This window comes from Solanum dulcamara, chromosome 11 (genome assembly GCF_947179165.1).
Source record: "Solanum dulcamara chromosome 11, daSolDulc1.2, whole genome shotgun sequence".
Lineage (NCBI taxonomy): Eukaryota > Viridiplantae > Streptophyta > Magnoliopsida > Solanales > Solanaceae > Solanum > Solanum dulcamara.
In genome coordinates, this window is record NC_077247.1 from 51,054,373 (window position 1) to 51,072,063 (window position 17,691).

The following is a 17,691-nucleotide window of genomic DNA, read 5'->3' on the forward strand; positions in this document are numbered from 1 at the left end:
GGACTCTCGAATTTTGATTGATTGTGTGGTAAGGTGTCCACAAAAACTCGAAAAATTAAATATTGACTTTGTATTTTTTTCCATCTATATTATTATAATTAGAGTCTTAAGAAGAATATGTATTGTATTTTTTCCCTCTATTTATTTATATGTTTTTTCTTTAATATATTTTTTAAATTTAATTTTCTATGCATTACTAATTGTTGTAAGTCTGTTTTATTTTGGCTCAAATTAGCCACTTGTGACTTTATTGGTTTCGTAAAAGAAATTTATTTTAAACATTAAAACACACCACTTATTTAATATATGTTGCTTATCAAACTTTAATAGATTAATTTTATAATTGTTACATTTTATTACTTATTACACATATATTTTATAGAATTATTATTCTAACATATCTATAAAAAATTATATGGGACGCACGTATCTAGAAATTACTATATTACTAAAAGTGGGGAAAAAATGAAAGTTCAAATACCAAAATAATCCTATAAAGTTGAGTTACTACTGTAATTTCTTAGCTATGACGTTTTAAGTCCCTTTAGTTATTACAAATTAATATTGCAAACATTATTCATGCTACATTATTTAGTTATGACAATAATTCTACGTTACTCTTTTTTGATTATATATATATATATATATGGTCTTTTTTATTACTCCTAACATCTTATAATAAATTGAGTCTTTTCTACTATCCTTAATATCTCCTTATAAATGAGTTTTTTCCTATTATTTCATTTGGTTAAAATGTTCACAAATTCATCAGTCTTCTTTTCCACCATCTTCAATATCAAGTACTTCTCATCCCCCTCCTTCTTTTTTTTTTTTTACTTTTTAAATATTCATTTATTTGAGTCGAATCAAGATTCTGTGACTTTTAACCATATTTATGTTGATCATGATGCGATTCAATATATGTATCGATTTGCAAGATTGTCTAACCTCAACTTATGCGTGCGTTATGTTTCTTTTTTATGTATGTTCTGATTTTTGTTTATGGCACAACAAGTAATATATACGATTTATAAAATTAATGAATAATTTACCATGATGTGTCTATTTTACCTTTGCTATTAAATACTACTCCCTCCATTTCTTTTTACTTATCAAATTTTGACTTGACACACCTATTATGAAACAATAATTGATATAGTGAGTTTATCATTTTATCCCTATTAATTGATACAGTTTTAAATATATTTACTTATTATATTTTTTTAAGACATTAACTCAATGTTAATAAATTGAGGATATAATAGGTAGAAAAAATTGTCCTTTCTTGATTTGTCAAAATTGACAAGTAAAAAGGAAAATCAAATTAGGAAATATTTGACAAGTAAATATTAATTAGTAGTCATTTTCCTATTATATTTTTCAAGATATTGTATTTATTATATTCAAAAAATGATATGATAAAATTATTCTTTCATTTATAGTTTCTTAAAAATTATGCAAAATTAATAGTAAACAAGTATTATTGGACGGAGAAAGTATTAAATACTTAAGATAAACGCGGCAGACGACTAGTCAATAATAAATAGGTAAACGGCAGTCTTCTCGTCAAGTTGGAACTTTCTAAGCAAAAAAAAAAAAAAAAAAAACGTATTCCATAGGCTTGGGACACGCTAATAAGAAAAAAAAAATAAGGGAGTTCAAAAAAAATTAAACACGCTAATAAGAAAAAAAATGTGTTTATTTGGATTTGAACTCGCGAGCTGAGACAAGCTAAGACAAAATATTAAACCCTATTTATCACTGAGCTAGTCCTTTGGCTTATGCTTAGAGGGTTCAATGTTAAATATATACACATAAATTAAAAAATTTATCTTATATATATAGTTTAATTTTTTAACGAAGGGGTTCAGATGAACCCTGAACTTGCCTTGGTCCGCCCCTACTTGGGACCCAAAGGAATAATATTGGTAATGAAAAGTCCACACAGCTTCAAGTATCTAACAAACACACCCACATTCATAATAATATTGAAACCTCAATTATTTTCTTCTCTCGGAAATAGTAGGAAAGTAAAGAAATAAGACGTAAAGTACAAATGTATTTGTGTAGGGGAACCATTCTACTAAAATACTCTACATTAATCCTCATCTTTCTGCAAACATGCAATGCTTGGAAGAGCAAACACTACTGTCCCACTTCTGCTTGTGGCCATATCCGTGTCATAAGCTACCCTTTTCGCTTAAACACAGATCCTGAATATTGTGGATCTATTCCAGAATATGAATTAGCTTGTGAAGGTAACCAAACAGTTATATCGTCATTCTCCATGAAGTTGCATGTTCAAGCCATCAGCTATGACAATCAGACAATTCACTTGGTAGATCCAACTTTACAAACACAAGATGATCTATGCTCTTTCAGACCTCGGCTCACCCTCTACCAATACAATAGATTCTTTGACACAGATTATTTCACTAATGGATATATTAAAAGAGTAGCAGAGCCTATCTTCATGTTCAACTGTCCATTTGCTGTTAATTCTTCGACATTTGTGGAAATTAGTGGCTGCAAATTAAGCAGATACACTTATTTGAGGATTGGAGAAATGAATGTCTCTGAAGTGAATGATGGATGCAGAGCAGAATTTATAGGCCTGACCTCATGGCCTAATATTAAAGATGCACAGAACAACATTTCCCTTTCTGATTTTCATCAAGCAATCCTCTACGGATTTGACCTTTTGTATTATCCGCCATTTGGAGAAAGGATAAGTAAGGACGGACTCTGCTCCCTAATTAGTTACACATTCTTTTCCATCCTAAGAATTTAGGAAAACAGCGGATTCACTCACTACAATTTAATTTCTTCATTGTCTTAATTTGTAGGTGTTGCTTATATGATTTCTAGTAAGCACTCAAACTTTTCTTTACATATATATACTTTTAATTCTCCATTGATATCTTACTCTAAATTTGCTAAAGTTTTTGCACTTTAATCCAACCAGGGATCGGGATCATTCAGTATGCCATGAGTAAGCTCCTATATATCCCTTTAGCAAGCTGTATGTTATTTGGATGGACACAGATTAACATTCCAACAAAAACAACATATCCACAAAGTTGGGTCCTCCTCAGATTAACATTGATCTTAAATTTTCGTGAAAGTAGATCACAACACAAACATTCTAAAATAGAACAACTCGAAATATATTACTGTTAGTAAAGTTATTAATAGCAATCTGAATTTGTGAAAAATCATTTCTTTAAATCCTTGATACTTCAGAATATATAATCTCAAGTTTAGAAAGTTGTTAATAGCAATATTTGTGAAGACTTATCTTCAAAACTGAAAAAAAAAATCAGTATTACCGTGATTGATTGCACTGACTTTCTTCTTTATACAATTAAAGTTTAGTTGTTGTTTTTTTACATATTTCCTTTCCAAACATTCTAACTAACGGTGGCAGTTTGAGAGTGTTGGTTTGAAATAATTTCTACTTTTTACAAAGATGTAGCATATCAATATATTAATTTATATGGTTTTTACAAGTTCCGTGAGTTCAAAAAATATAATCAATTAATTATAAATTTAGACATAATATTTTTCAATCAAATGAGACAGAGAATGTTAACTTTAACAAAACTCATAATTTCTGAGAAGAATAAAACGGTTCTCATAACAAAAAGAGCTTAACATTTCCTTATCATTTCTATGGCTCTATGTTTTGTTGGCTTAAGAGGAAGTTACTTCGTTATGACTTCTCAAACGTGCAGTGTATTGTGGAGCAAAATTTGTGATCGGCCCTCCGTTGGTAATTGCATTTCTAGTGTACAAATTCAAAAGGAGGCATCTGTCAATGTACGATACGATTGAAGGCTTTTTGCAAACACAAAATAATTTCATGCCAATCAGATATAATTACTCCCACATAAAGAGAATGACCAGAGGATTCAAAGAGAAATTAGGTGAGGGAGGTTACGGCAGTGTATACAAAGGAAAGCTTCGAAGTGGAAGAGATGTAGCAGTGAAGATGTTGAGTAAGCCTAAAGCAGGTGGTCAGGATTTCATGAATGAAGTATCTACCATTGGACGGATCCATCATGTCAATGTGGTTGGACTCGTGGGGTATTGTGTTGAGGGAACAAAACGTGCTCTTGTATACGACTTCATGCCCAATGGATCACTCGACAAGTACATCAGCACCAGTCAAGAAGAAAGTCCTCTGTTAAGTTGGCAGAGGAAGTATGACATTATTCTTGGAGTGGCTCGAGGAATGGAGTATTTGCATCGAGGCTGTGATGTACGAATTTTGCATTTTGACATCAAGCCACACAACATTCTTTTGGATGAGAATTTCATTCCAAAGATTTCTGACTTTGGGCTTGCGAAATTATATCCAACAGATAATAGCATTGTGACTCTCACAGCTGCTCGTGGAACGATTGGCTATGTAGCTCCAGAGTTGATCAGCAGAAGCATTGGAGCAATCTCTTACAAAGCTGATGTTTATAGCTTTGGAATGCTGCTAATGGAAATGCTGGACTTGAAGAGACATGAAGTTGCAAATGAAGAGAATTCCAGCCAATATTTTCCTTATTATATTTACGATAAGTTCAACAAGGGGAAGGAGATTGTGGTGGATGAAGAAGCAAATGATGATGAAAAGAAGATGGCTAGAAAGCTGACTTTAGTTTCACTATGGTGCATACAAACAAATCCAATACAACGCCCTTCGATGAGTAAAGTGTTAGAAATGCTTGAAGGTGAAGTTGAAGTGCTAGAAGTACCTCCTCAGCCAATTCAATCTCAACCGATTGTTCATCAGATCATAGGAAGTTCTATAACATTTTCGTCTAATTCAATGGCTTTGTTAGATAATCCCGTTGAAATAAACATTTGTTCTGATTAATTATAGTTGATGTAATGCTTATGTAAAACAAATATAGCACATCCAACAATGTATGGGACAAAGGTGGTGTTGTTATTGTTGTACTAGTTATGCAAAGGGAAGCCAAGAGAATAGGACTCCCATATTCTTAAAAGTCGTGTTCTAATATCAGTATTTCCTCCGTTTAAAACTGAGAAGGGAAAAAAGAAAAGGAGTAGAGCAGAACTAAAAGCAGACTAATTTAAATCCTAAAAACAAGGAGAAAAGGTTTGGCACAAATGATGGGCAAGCAAAATAGATGACAGGTTCAAGATATACGGGAAGAGCAGCAGACAACCTTTTTCTCGGGGTGCAAATCCTAGGATTTCCCACGGAAGCTGAAGGGGCAAAAAGAATTTCAGATTTTTTTTGGTTTCACTTGCTGATTCACACTAGAATAAATGAGTCGTAGAATTAAGAATGAAAAACAAATCAAGGAGAATGTGAAGAAACAAGAATGAAAAAAATAGTTTCAAGAATGACGCAATACAATAGCTCAACATAATTCATCCTGAAGAAATTGGTGACTTCCCCATCTCATACAAGGGGAAAAGAAAACAGGATCTTATCTACATTGTATGCTAAGAAACTAGTAATACCAACAAAATGTCTTAGACGGCTGATCCAGTACATCTGCATATCTTTCATATCTGGAAACACAATTGGTCTGTTAGCATTCCATACACAAATCATACTACTAACATAATATGCATCGATCATAACAATTGCAAAGAACAATTTAAGAGTTTGTGGAGAGCCTAGATGTGGGCAGTCATCAAGTAAGCTTTAGGGCAATTTCATCAAACTCAAACCAACATGAAACCTTCTCTCTTAGGAACCAAGAGTTTGGCAACTCGACGACAGTATCATCTCTGCATAATGCAGCTTGCTCATCTGACGCACTTCAAACTCCCGTCTTTATTGAGATTGTTCCCCTTGGGACACAGAGATATAAGCTAAGCTTTGACCTTATACTTCTTTTTTTTCTTTTTTGGTGGTAAGGATTTCCGGGATCAAGTATAACACCAAAATGCAGCGTATTTGTTACCAAAACCCAGTAAATCCATTTCCACCATCAGAAGAATTTAACAGTTTAAAAGTGCTTGAGCATCGGGTCAACACTTCCCTCCCTTCAAGTCACTTCTCCTGCCTTTTAATTAGTCTCACAAATACCAAGCAAGTCAAAACAGGTTTGCCAATCTCATAATGAATAATAGCATAGGTTATGTAATTATTTATTGCAACAGTAGGCAGATATACTTCAAGAACCATTGGCTAAAAAGAAACCTTCTATATAAGTAGGCTGATCCTAGTTCTGGAGACTCACATTGTAGGCAGCTAATCATCATGCATATAAAATTGCAGTTGAGCCAATCCCAATGATTCTCTATAAAGCTCTTCAGTTCAGTTCACTAACCCTAAAACACTGAAAGATCAAATGTATGTAGGTGAAACACAAACCATATGCATGTGATACAGAAGTACTTATGAATCTTAACAGAATCCACATGGGAAACAACATGTTCATGAGTTTTTCTTCTCTTAAGCAAGTGATCAAATCAGATGCACATTCCAAATTGTAGCCACTATTCTACTACTCTTAGGTATCCCAAAAGAAAATTCCAAAGGAATTATTTTAACACTAAAGCAAAAAGTTAATATAGGAAAATCTGCCAAGAATGATTAAAACGAAACACACCAACACCACTAACTTAGAGGTGGAAAGGGGCACGTTTTACCCTAGTAAACCAACCCTGAAGAAAGATCTAGTGCTTTTTTTCAGCTCTCGGTTTATGGATGAGCGCTCTTGGAGTAGTTGGTGTATCTCTGAACCTACGTGCCTATGACTTTGTTTCTCAGGAAATTCACACAGAGGAAGTTCCTGAATTTGAGACTTTCTACAACAAAATATTCTCTTGTTCTAATTTGCATCTCAAGTGCTTACCTCCAAAAAAAAACTTAAGTTGCTCAAGGCAGTCATCATAAAATGGAACAAGCGAGTATATGGAAAGCTTAAACACAAGCAGAAAAACATCCTTTCCAAATTAGAGGAGCTGTATCACTCAGTCTGTGAATGAAGATGAAGCTGAAAGAGGCAGACAAAACGGTAGTCTTATGAACTGGAAGAAATTGCTGAGGCTGTGGAAATACCTTGAACACAAAAATCAAGATGTTAAGAATACAATTTTTTCCACAAGATGTGGCCAATCCCCACAGAATTACAATAATATTGACAAGAGAAAGAAAATTGATTGGAGACAAGAAGCTGATCAAAGAACACATTCTGAGCTTTTATGAGAAGCTCTTTACTGAAAGATAAAAATGGGGGTCAAAGTATGCAAGTGGATTCAAAGGCCATTTACAGAGGAAGAAGTAGTGGACGCGCACAAGCAATTTGATGGGGATAAAGCCCCTGCACCTGATGGATTCAACATGTCCGTTGAAAAAAGGTTGGACCACTGTCAGGACTGATATAAATGAAAACATTGGAACTTTTTTATCAGGAAGGCACATTTGAGGGGAGTTTCACTGCTACTTTCAGAGCCTCATTCCTTAGAAGAAAGAGGAAATGGAGATTAATGACTCTAGACCTATTAGCATCCTAGAAACATTTACAAACTCATTGCAAATGTTCTTACCGAAAGATTGAAGACGAGTGATAAGCAAAATCATTACAGGCAACCAAAATGCCTTCATTAAAGGTAGACAAATTTTAGATGTGTCATGTATTGCAAATGAGTGTCTTGGCTACTACTTGAGAATGGGTAAGGCTGGATTAATATGCAAGTTTAATTTAGAAAAGGTATTTGATTTTCTATTGGAAGTCATGACTTGTGCACTTTTGGGGATAGGTGGATACAGTGGACCCTTACTTGCATCTCTACTGTCAGACTTCAAGTTCACATTAATGGAAGCCCTGAAGGCTTCTTTAAGCCTCAAAGAGACCTAAGACAAGGAGATGCTGTCTCTCCTTATCTATTTGTTATTGTCATGGAACCCCTAAGAATAATGCTCAAGAGACCTGAAGAATTGGGCTGGAATAGAGGGATTGCATTTCTGGTGAAGATGGAAGAGAAATCTTCTAGAATCATGTTCTTTATCCTGAGGACACACTTCTTATATCTGATGCTGATAGAAATAAACATTTGTACTTAAGAGCAATTCTGTTTGCATTCAAGGCTATTTCTGGTCTCGAAAAATGATAATATTGTGCGGGTGTGTAGGCATACTGGGAGAGATATGATTAGGAATGAAGTTACACGGGACAAGGTGAGAATGGCCTCCGTGGCAGACAAGATGAGGGAAGCAAGGTTGAAATGGTTCGGGCATGCAAAGAGGAGGCGCACGGATGCGCCAGTAAGTAGGTGTGAGCGAGATTGGTTGTTGTAGGAGTTAGGAGAGGTAGAGGCAGTTCAAAGAAGAACCCAAGGGAGGTGATTAGACAGGATATGACACAACTCCAACTTGTTGAGGACAGAACCCTAGATAGGAAGATGTGGATAATGAAGATTAGGGTAGGTTGTTAGCGGGTAGCCGAGTGCTGTTATCCTTTCGGTAGGAGAGGCAAGGGGCTAGCCCTATCTCCTCGTCACAACCTTATTAGTAGTAGTATTTAGTAATCGTGTATAGTTTCTTATCTCTCAATGTGTTTTATTACCTGTTAATTTATTTGCTTGGTATCTTGATATTTTGATGTCATATTTTTCTTGTAACTCTGATTTGAATATCTTCTCTTTTGAGTAGAGTATATTACTCCATCGGAAACAGCCTCTCCTAACCCTTGGAGTAAGGTTTTTGTACATCCTACCCTCCTAAGACCCTACTTGTGGGACTACACTGGGCAAAAGAATGTAAAACCTTCCCAAGAGAAAGAAAAGAAAAAAATTCCCTTTCCATTCTTAAAGGGATACAATAAGATCTATAACAGCTTCAACATCACTAACAAACTTCTATTTGCACCAAAAATATAACAAAAGTAAACAAACCATTTTGATCATCTGAATGGAATTTCCTCTATCTTCCAAGCATCTAGCCTTTCGTTCCCTCCACAAAGCACAAAGCTACATGTGCTTTGCAGACTAAAAAGCTGCATGGGCTTTGCAGACTAATGAAAAGAAGGCATAGTTCTTCAGCTCTGTAAAGAAACTTACCATATTATCTACGAGCAAACAACCCATGCAGGGAACCAGCTACACCACGTTGTCTTCCCTGTGATATAGAAATAGAAGCACTGGCTTGAGAGATGTATTTGCTGTGATTTTAGCTGCAATAATACAAGTCATATTACTGACCTTTTCACTTTTAAACAGGTCCTCAGCAATTGCTTCCATCTGTTTTCTTTTTTTCTCTTCTTTAATAGATTCAGCAACATCCTCATTCTTACACTCAGATTCTCTGCCATCATGATCACAGATCAACATCGAAGGCTGATACGTCATACAGACTATAAACAAACCAGAGATAGACTTAGCTGCTTACTGATATGGATGCTTGGAGAATGGAATGAACATTGCAAAGCTATTCTGGGATGGAGCATTTGCCTACAAAATTAGGTCAAAAGAACAGCAAAAAATGGCATTTAGAGTATAGCATAATAATCAAATCCACTGACCAAAGAAGAAAAGGAACCAAACTGAAAGTGAAGATGCATCAATTTTAGAATTGCAATTCATGGACAAAACTTAATGTACTTTACAGAAGCAATAAAGTTACAGAGAACTTTCGAAAGCAAATTTTTTTTTAGTAAGGATCTTCACTAAGCCATATTATGACTACAAACTGATATGCTTCCTGGACTAGCAATCAAATCAAACCTAGGATTTTACCGCCCGCATATTAGAACAAGCAAAACAGACACATGGATCGTCATCATAGCCAATATCAGACTTTTCAGCACCAATTTAGATAGAATAGGACAAGATCAAGCTGAAATTGCTAGCTGAGCTCTGATGCTGATGGAAATCTGACATTTCAACAACAAAGGAAAAGCATGCTGAAGAAGAAAGTGAAGTAGGAAGTTTTCATTCTCTGGTATGAATATACTTCATATAAGACATTGCAATAGATACAAACCTTACGAAAGCGCTTAAAATTTGCAACTCCACCATTTGTTAAAGAAGAGACTGGTAATGACACGATAGAATCTCTAACAATTAAATCATGGCTATATATGATATCCAACTTCCCATTTTCCCGCTCATCCGTGATATCTTCTTTTGCCGTTGTATTATCACTTTTGACACCTAAGCGCCTGATGTAACCACCTTCAGGGTCATGGATGGTAGCATCATCATGTGGTATGTGACCTCCATCGTGTTTAATATGTTTTGTTGAACTGGGAGATGTGTCCCTGGTGGATACCTTATCCTTAGGTATAATAATTTGAACAGAACACTTATCTTTGTTGTGATATTCAACAGATTCTAATTTGTGTGTAGAAGTTGTTCCCTTGCTGTCATGCTCTGAAGATTCTATTGAACAGAAAGCGGCAGCAATATGATCTGATTTTGTACTTTCTGTTTCTGCATCTGAGTCTGCAACCACTGTCTCATCTGTGGAACATGAAGAGGTAACGAGCACTGCAGAGGACAATTATTTAGTTAAGAACATGAAATAAAATTGGCAGAGAACATAGATTCATAACAATGCACATCTTATCAGCAAATGAGATAAAATTGGCAGAAAACATAGATTCATAACAATGCACATCTTATCAGCACTGGATTGAACCAGAATGTCCTGATAAAGACACCGATGAATTTCTCACTTCTTTTGTAACTTTTTGCATCTTCTAAAAAGGAATTCTGCCTTTTATGATATAACCTACTTACTTCATCAAAAAAAACTTGAAGTTAGAAAAGTAAAATAGGTTATCCAGCATCCATGCATTCAAACATATCTACAAGCAATTTATTTGTGTAAGAAACTTCTTGGATCCATTTAGAACAAATGATACACAAAGCAGCGATTTTGTAAATTATTAAAAAACTTATTGTGACAAGAAAAACTGTTGCCTTTTTGTTTATTATGTCAACCACTAGCTTCCAAAGGTAGTTTACTTTTTCATTTTGAGAAAAGAAGGAGACTGCTTCAAGAATCAGTTGTCTAAAGACATTACCAACTGAAAGATCAATGACCAATTACCATGCTCATGAGTAGCTAGTTTCTATCTAGCTAAAGGGAATTGGTGAGTAGCACTAATAATGAAATCCCCCCCCCCCTCTCCCCAGTCAAAAATCTACTCAACCAGCATAAAACAAGATGGTGCAATATTTTATGAGAAGTTACATGGCACGATTAGTTGACCTTATCAACCAGTCTAAAGCCACACTCTTAAAACCTCTTGGCTAGTCTAACAAGCAATTTTTATTTGCTTTTGCACCACAGTAGGCACAGTGATAAAAGGACCTGATCCTTGACCACCTCAAATAATCACGAGGTTTTATTTACCACAGACCAGACTTCAAAATGGCGATCCTCTGCAAGTTAGAGGTCCATATCTGAGCATGTAATTTGTAAATTTAATACATATCATGTTTTGCAGTTTGAATCTGCTGGTAAAAGTTTCAAACAAAAATTTAAAAGGTGAAAGAGATCGGAAAAGAGACAGGTGAACATGAGTGAGTAAAGACATGAATGGAGAAAATAGATATTTATGTACATAGAAAGTCAATTGTCATATCGAGTGCAAAGGAAAGACATAAATTCTAAACTTACAGTACACTCACCCGGTGGGGATGTGATTAGAGAAGGATCCAGATATCCAGATAGAACTGCAGAAACCAAATCTATTTCACTCACCCAAGGCAAGGAACTCTGGTTAGAAAAACACTTAAAGTTGCTTGATCCTGCTGGAGCTACACATACCACTAGGTCATTTCCATTTTTCTCCGAGACCTAAAAGCAGATGAAATGAGTCAGTAAGTTCAAACATTAATACTTACACAATCTTATGTGGCTCAATAGTATGTACGATGAATGCAAAACCATGAGCACCTCCATGAAACCCCACCACACAAAATAGAAAAAGAAAGAGAAGTTGAAATTTGGCAGCAATCACAAAATAGGAAATGCAAAGGTGTGATTCAACTCAATCAAGACTCATGCAGTATATTTGGAGTTGTATGAACCAAAATCAAATCAACTCAAGAAAATTACCACCACTTTGCTGACTGTTGAAGACACCTTTATATACTAAACTCAAAGTAATATATATTCTGGCACAAGTGCAAAATGTGCCATTTAGGCATTTACCAGTCCTATGAAAATAGAGAAAAGGACAACAAGGATGCACTTAAGTGAGTGACAGTTTTTAATATGCTGGTTTAGGCAATTTGCATCTTCAAAATGCTTTCTGTTCTGCGTTCTCCCCCCTTTCAACAAGCATTCCGACTTATGAACTTGACCCCCTATCCTTTAAGAAATACATCATTCAAGAGGCTGTGCCATGTACCTTTTCTAGCAAGCTACGAGTTACCAAATTAGTCCAATCTTAAGGGGTGAGATATACAGAAGATGCAGAGAGGAAGGGAAAAGGGGGAGCAGCCAACAATAACATACGCCATTAGGACAGACCATTTCAGAAGAAATGTTGGCACCCCCAACTTCCAGTAAGGACTGCAACCTGCCCTCAAAGTTATACTGCAAAGAAAAGGGGAAAAAATTATCTCAGTCTAGCACAAATATCTAAGTAAATCTCTGTCAAGTCATCTTGCATGACTTGCTTGATGTAATTGCAAAACAGTAGGAGAGAAGCATTACTTCTGACCCTCAACTGAAAGACAACTAGTTAAGCTTATTACACACATCACAACAAAAATCTAGATAATCTATAGACGACTTTGAACAGAACCCAGAAGACAGCTGAAATACTGGAAGAAACTAAGGAAAAAATCACCTTGTTTTCTGGTTCCAGCAAAAAAGCATATCCTTTCAAACAACACTCCCGAGACTGAGGATCTACCACTTTCACGGAAACTCCTTCCAGCATCAACTTTGGTGCATGACTGGGTAACACGGCACAACTAATCTTGTTAGCATACAAAAGAGAAATGTTGTACATACCATTTCAGACCAGCAAAGCATAATGTGATTAATCTTAATACAGTACTTACAAACTGTAGCTTGGAATATTGGTGCAAATATTTTTTCCTGCAATTAGCTGAAATTCACAGTCAACCAATTAGAAAATTATCTCAGATCTCAAGTTTGAATGGAAAAACTAAATAAACAAAAGGAAAATAACTTTCTTCATGATTGGATATTGTAAGAGCTTGATGCTACAAATTGAAGAGCTAAGGGCTAAGTTCACTTTTCTTCTGTTTTCTGAATGAGTAAAGAGTATCCATTTCAACAACTCGGAAAAGGAAGTTATGAGCTCAAAATTACAAAAGGTACAAAGATGTAGGTCCCTTATCAAAGAGTAAGGAGCCACAAAATCCACGAAAACATTTACGTCATGCACACTTTTTAAGGTGCAACAGAAAGCTGAACAAATTCCTCCAAAGAATATTTGGATTCTCTTCCAGATAACCCATATAATGCATAATCCATATAACCCATTATGATGCAGAAAGATAACATTTCACATCCTTTCTCACAACAAATATATATATATATATATATATATATATATATATATATATATATATATATATATATATATATATATCAGGCCACTTTTGTACTTCTTCTCGATGTAAGTCCCTTTTTCAAAGGGTAGGGAGCCACAAATCCAAGAAAACATTTACATCATGTACGTTTGTTAAGCTGCACCAGAAAGCTGAAACTGTAAGCTAAAGTTTTGCAAGCTATGTAGGGAATTCTTAATTCCTTCAAAGAATCTTTGGCTTCTTAACCAACATAATGCAAAGAGATGGTATTTCAGACCACACTTGTGCTCCTTCTCCTCCTTTCTAGAAGAATAGCAAAAGTAGTCTATTATAGCAAGGCTCAATAACTAAACAATTTCCCTGATGCAAAGGGGAAAGAGGATTATCTGATGTTATGGAACATCACAGAAATAAAAGCATAATGCTATCATTTATTATATCACTGCAATTATGAAGTCCAAGCAAAATGATACCCGCCTGTTTATGTTTGGATCCCTCTGAAAGATTGAATAACTATCTCAAATCTTCAGAATAACAAAGGGAAAGGACAAAGATCTGACATAATGCAAGGTAGGAAAAGCACAATCATGAAACAGCTAAATCATATTCCTCACATTAGTAAATCTATGCGTCATATTCCTCACATTAGTAAATCTATGCATAAGGATTGCCATGCGTACACACTTGGTAGAGTATTGCCACTTTGAACTACAGTTTTGTGTACCTAGATATCAGCTACTCTAAATGCAAATAGACATGTTTGTTGGCAGATTATACTTGCAAAAATCTTAGGTGATTTATACAAAGAATACCTCAACCCAACTATATTGAACCAAGGGTTTTCTAGCGACAATAGCATCAATCAGGTCATCACTTAGTGGAAAGGAGTCATCTACAAGCACATGTGAGCAGTTCAAACTCCACTTCTTAGTTATACTTGCACCTGCAAGGAGATTGATAATATTAGGAATATGATATCCACTGAGCATACAAATACATATAACGGAAAGAATTGTCACTGTGAGTTTTGAGATTATAATATAATCTAGGTAGTAGGTATTCCCTCTATAACAGGTTCCTTGTGCTTTTGCAACTTTAGACTACTATGATCACGGCACCCCAAAATGCTTGAAAGCATTCAAGATTCTTTCTGTGTTTATAAGCATAAATTCTATAGGCATTTATTCTTTTTTGATAATATGTAGATATTTATTCTTTTAAATGTAACTACACTAAACCAAGTACCAAATCTGGTCTCTAGGGTTATCTATGAGGACATATTTCGATACTCTTACAGTTCTTGGTCCTTTTGACCACAACACCAATAAGAAATAGGTATAAAAATAATTAGTTGTATTTGTCACTTAACCACAATTTGTGCATAAAAGACTAATATGATTCACATCACGTCTTTATTTTATTTTTGACTTCATCATTTTTTCCACCGTATAAAAAACAATGGTTTAAAATTAGCAGAGGAAAAAATTTAAACAAGGCGTATCAAGAATTCAACAGATCACACTAGTAATATTATAAGCAGCCTGAAACACAAAAGTGCATAAACCATCTGAACAGATATTTATGTACATAGCATAAATAATCACTCACCTATTGATGAAACCTTCTTTGTAATAAGTTGATTTGTCTTTGAATGCTTCAGGGAGCAAATGAAAAATATGAAGGACACATAAGAGAATCTGTTTGATATATATCATCACATCAATATGTTGTTCAATGGGATTGATAGTCCACTAACAAGAGGTACTATATAAGAGGTAAGAGTTACAACATGTAACTTCAATCACCTGTAAGTTGCATTACCAGTTCCAAATGAAACTAGATCCCCATCCTTAAGCATCGTTTCTTTATTTGGAAACTCGTGAACTTTCTCTTTCAAATCCAAGTTCTTGTTGAGGAATGTACCATACTTTGAGCAGTCTCTTACACGCACTTTAGACAGAATATTTGAGGGTTTCTTCAACGAATGATCCAAAGAACTCATCTCATCTATTAAAATCTCTGCATGGATCCTTGAAACGCCTTTATCCTTGTTGACAATGACATCACATCCTGTGAAACAATACGTTTAAGGGAAGTCCATGACAGAATTAATGTAGGCCTAAGTAAGGGAGAAGATAAAAATAAATACTAATAAAATTTGTCACTTAAATAACACATCTGATGCAAAATTCTCTTGTTCACGCGCTTCATTAGTTGGTAAAAAAAAATATGCATGCCAACTGAGCAAACGTGGTGTGTAAAAGTTTGCCTGTGAAGGAGGAGTGTGTCTTGAAGGAATTTTGTTACAAGTTAAAGGAAAAGTATGTTTTAACCCTAATTACAATAGACCATCAGCAAACCAATTATTGCATGTTAAATGCTCTATTGTCATGACCCACGACTTGGACTGAAGGCAGATCACATCAGAAATTGTGACATCTGAGTCATCTGATCAACAAGATAAATCAAAAAGGAAGCACTGATAGAGCGAGTAACCAAGTTAAGAGTGGAAACTCGAAAGTTACACCTTGTGAGGGATTAGAAAACACATTAAGAAAATTTTATGAGAGTGCATAATTGAGAATGATTACCTTTTCGGCCCACTTTATATGTACCTTTGTTGAAGAAATAGTAATTATCTTCACCTGTCGCATAAACAACGAGCAGTGTATTAGTGTTTGATAGTAACAAAGTTAATAAGATGATAAATCAGTCAGAATTCTAGTCTAAAATGAAACCAACAGAAGTCATCAACAAAATGTGATCAACAAAAGCCATGAAGGACTTCTTTCAACTTTCAACATTACATGAAATGTTGTGTTGTAACTATGAGCAGCACAATTGATTGTTTGCACATATGTTTATTCATGGGACATAAGTGCTCAATCAATCAATTGTGCCTCAAAGCCCAATAAGTAGGGTCTGTCTATATTCATCTATATACCCATCCTGCTTTAGTCAGTCACATTCGGTTCCAATACTAGTAAATAAATTTGTCTTTTTATTAATGGCGGTTCCCCAAACCAACTTGCGCACACCTCGAAAAGTAGTGTCTACTAGGTACCTACTACCTTCCACTGACACGGGTATCGCATAACTCTGCCACTTAGACAGTTAGATATAAATCATCTAAACTTGTTTGCCACTGGTAGTATTTGAATCTGATCTCCCATGGTTTTCATCTCAATTAATTGATTCTTATGCCAAACCCCCAAGTGCAATTTGTCTTTTAAGACAAACTCCAAGGTTCTCTAAATCTAGTGTTTCTATAAATCATCCTACACTAAAATACAAGTCCCTCTTGAACTCAAGACATCCAATATTCCATAAACTTAAAGAGAGAAAAAAAGGAATAAATAATCAATATCAATCCTAGAAGTGATACTTAGTATCATTGCTTTCTTGGTTACTAGGTCAAGTGTAATTTTTAAGGAAAGAAACAAGAAGTAGAGAGAAGCTTGTATAGAACCTGGAAGAGGATCAACAGGAAAAAGGCCCCAAACCATTTTCTTGAACTTTTTATTTCTTTTCAAGATTGTACACCAACGAGGAGCCGGCCGTCGATTTCTCCGGGACCGGAAGCTTTGTCTCAGTTGAGAAAAAGAAAATCTGAGAAATTTTCTTTAATTTTTCAAGAAAGTTGAGTGCCTTTGATTGAACAAAAAAAAAAAAGCAATAGTCCTTCCAAGTTCCAATTTATTTATACACATTTTTTTCCTCTCTCGATATTACGAGTATTATAAAAATACAAATCCAATATAAAAAATAGAAATAATTATGGACTTTTTAACTTATTGAAATAAGTTTTACATTGTAGAAAATTATTGTTTATATATGCAATTTGTTAGAATTTTAGTTATTAAATCCACAAAGCGAACACTGACAAATAAGTCAAAGGAGCCACTGAAACGAATTCAAATCTCCAAATATGATTAATATCTTTTATTTTGAAACTTATAATAACATTTTGTTACTTTTTATTTATAATGCAAACATATCTTATGTATATTCTTTATGTTGTTTTAAAATAATTTATTTTTATTAATACAAGATATACAAATTACATGCGTATATAAAATTAATTGCATAATAAGTAGTAGAGTGAAAGTGTTACTACTTTTTTAATATTTATTTAGATATCTTCTTAGCAAATTTAGAAATTTAATTCAAGTGTTCAAATATTATGATCAT

At 34.6% G+C, this 17,691-nt stretch overlaps 3 protein-coding genes across 10 annotated transcripts; 2 read left to right on the forward strand and 1 right to left on the reverse strand.

Moving 5' to 3' along the window:
* The first annotated feature begins 1,972 nt into the window (after positions 1 to 1,972).
* Positions 1,973 to 3,228, forward strand: LOC129873119 (uncharacterized). The gene is made up of 2 exons (XM_055948139.1): positions 1,973 to 2,732; positions 2,847 to 3,228. Exons 1-2 carry the CDS (start codon positions 2,057 to 2,059, stop codon positions 2,954 to 2,956), a joined length of 786 nt encoding a protein of 261 aa, XP_055804114.1. The 5' UTR covers positions 1,973 to 2,056; the 3' UTR covers positions 2,957 to 3,228.
* LOC129873117 (nibrin homolog) lies at positions 2,427 to 17,161 on the reverse strand. Of its 8 annotated transcripts, none has more exons than XR_008762650.1 (15): positions 16,970 to 17,161; positions 16,092 to 16,145; positions 15,306 to 15,570; positions 15,109 to 15,197; positions 14,313 to 14,443; positions 13,003 to 13,049; positions 12,786 to 12,894; positions 12,449 to 12,529; positions 11,617 to 11,785; positions 9,962 to 10,467; positions 9,368 to 9,429; positions 9,181 to 9,283; positions 9,040 to 9,097; positions 6,216 to 6,314; positions 2,427 to 2,526 (listed from the first exon to the last, which is right to left on the reverse strand). XR_008762650.1 is itself a non-coding variant. In XM_055948135.1 (14 exons), exons 1-13 carry the CDS (start codon positions 17,004 to 17,006, stop codon positions 9,044 to 9,046), a joined length of 1,707 nt encoding a protein of 568 aa, XP_055804110.1. In that variant the 5' UTR covers positions 17,007 to 17,161; the 3' UTR covers positions 2,434 to 2,526; positions 9,040 to 9,043. The 8 variants fall into 8 exon arrangements, 5 of the variants coding, with proteins under 5 accessions (XP_055804110.1, XP_055804111.1, XP_055804109.1 ...); XR_008762649.1 differs by lacking the exon at positions 2,427 to 2,526 and adding an exon at positions 5,333 to 5,538; XM_055948135.1 differs by lacking the exon at positions 6,216 to 6,314 and having other exon boundaries at positions 2,434 to 2,526.
* On the forward strand, positions 2,971 to 4,932 carry LOC129873118 (rust resistance kinase Lr10-like). Its single transcript, XM_055948138.1, has 2 exons — positions 2,971 to 2,992; positions 3,735 to 4,932. Exons 1-2 carry the CDS (start codon positions 2,989 to 2,991, stop codon positions 4,868 to 4,870), a joined length of 1,140 nt encoding a protein of 379 aa, XP_055804113.1. The 5' UTR covers positions 2,971 to 2,988; the 3' UTR covers positions 4,871 to 4,932.
* Positions 17,162 to 17,691: the final 530 nt, after the last annotated feature.

Bases quoted from the DNA above. Each gene is read 5' to 3' on its own strand.
- LOC129873117 (XM_055948135.1), bottom strand. From the start codon at position 17,006: ATGGTTTGGGGCCTTTTTCCTGTTGATCCTCTTCCAG. The intron at 15,198-15,305 runs GTGATTGAAGTT...TATATCAAACAG, and splicing joins ACTGGTAATGCAACTTACAG to ATTCTCTTATGTGTCCTTCA. The intron at 10,468-11,616 runs GTGAGTGTACTG...TGTCCTCTGCAG, and splicing joins TCTAATCACATCCCCACCGG to TGCTCGTTACCTCTTCATGT.
- LOC129873119 (XM_055948139.1), top strand. From the start codon at position 2,057: ATGTATTTGTGTAGGGGAACCATTCTACTAAAATACTCTACATTAATC. The intron at 2,733-2,846 runs GTAAGGACGGAC...CTTAATTTGTAG, and splicing joins GCCATTTGGAGAAAGGATAA to GTGTTGCTTATATGATTTCT.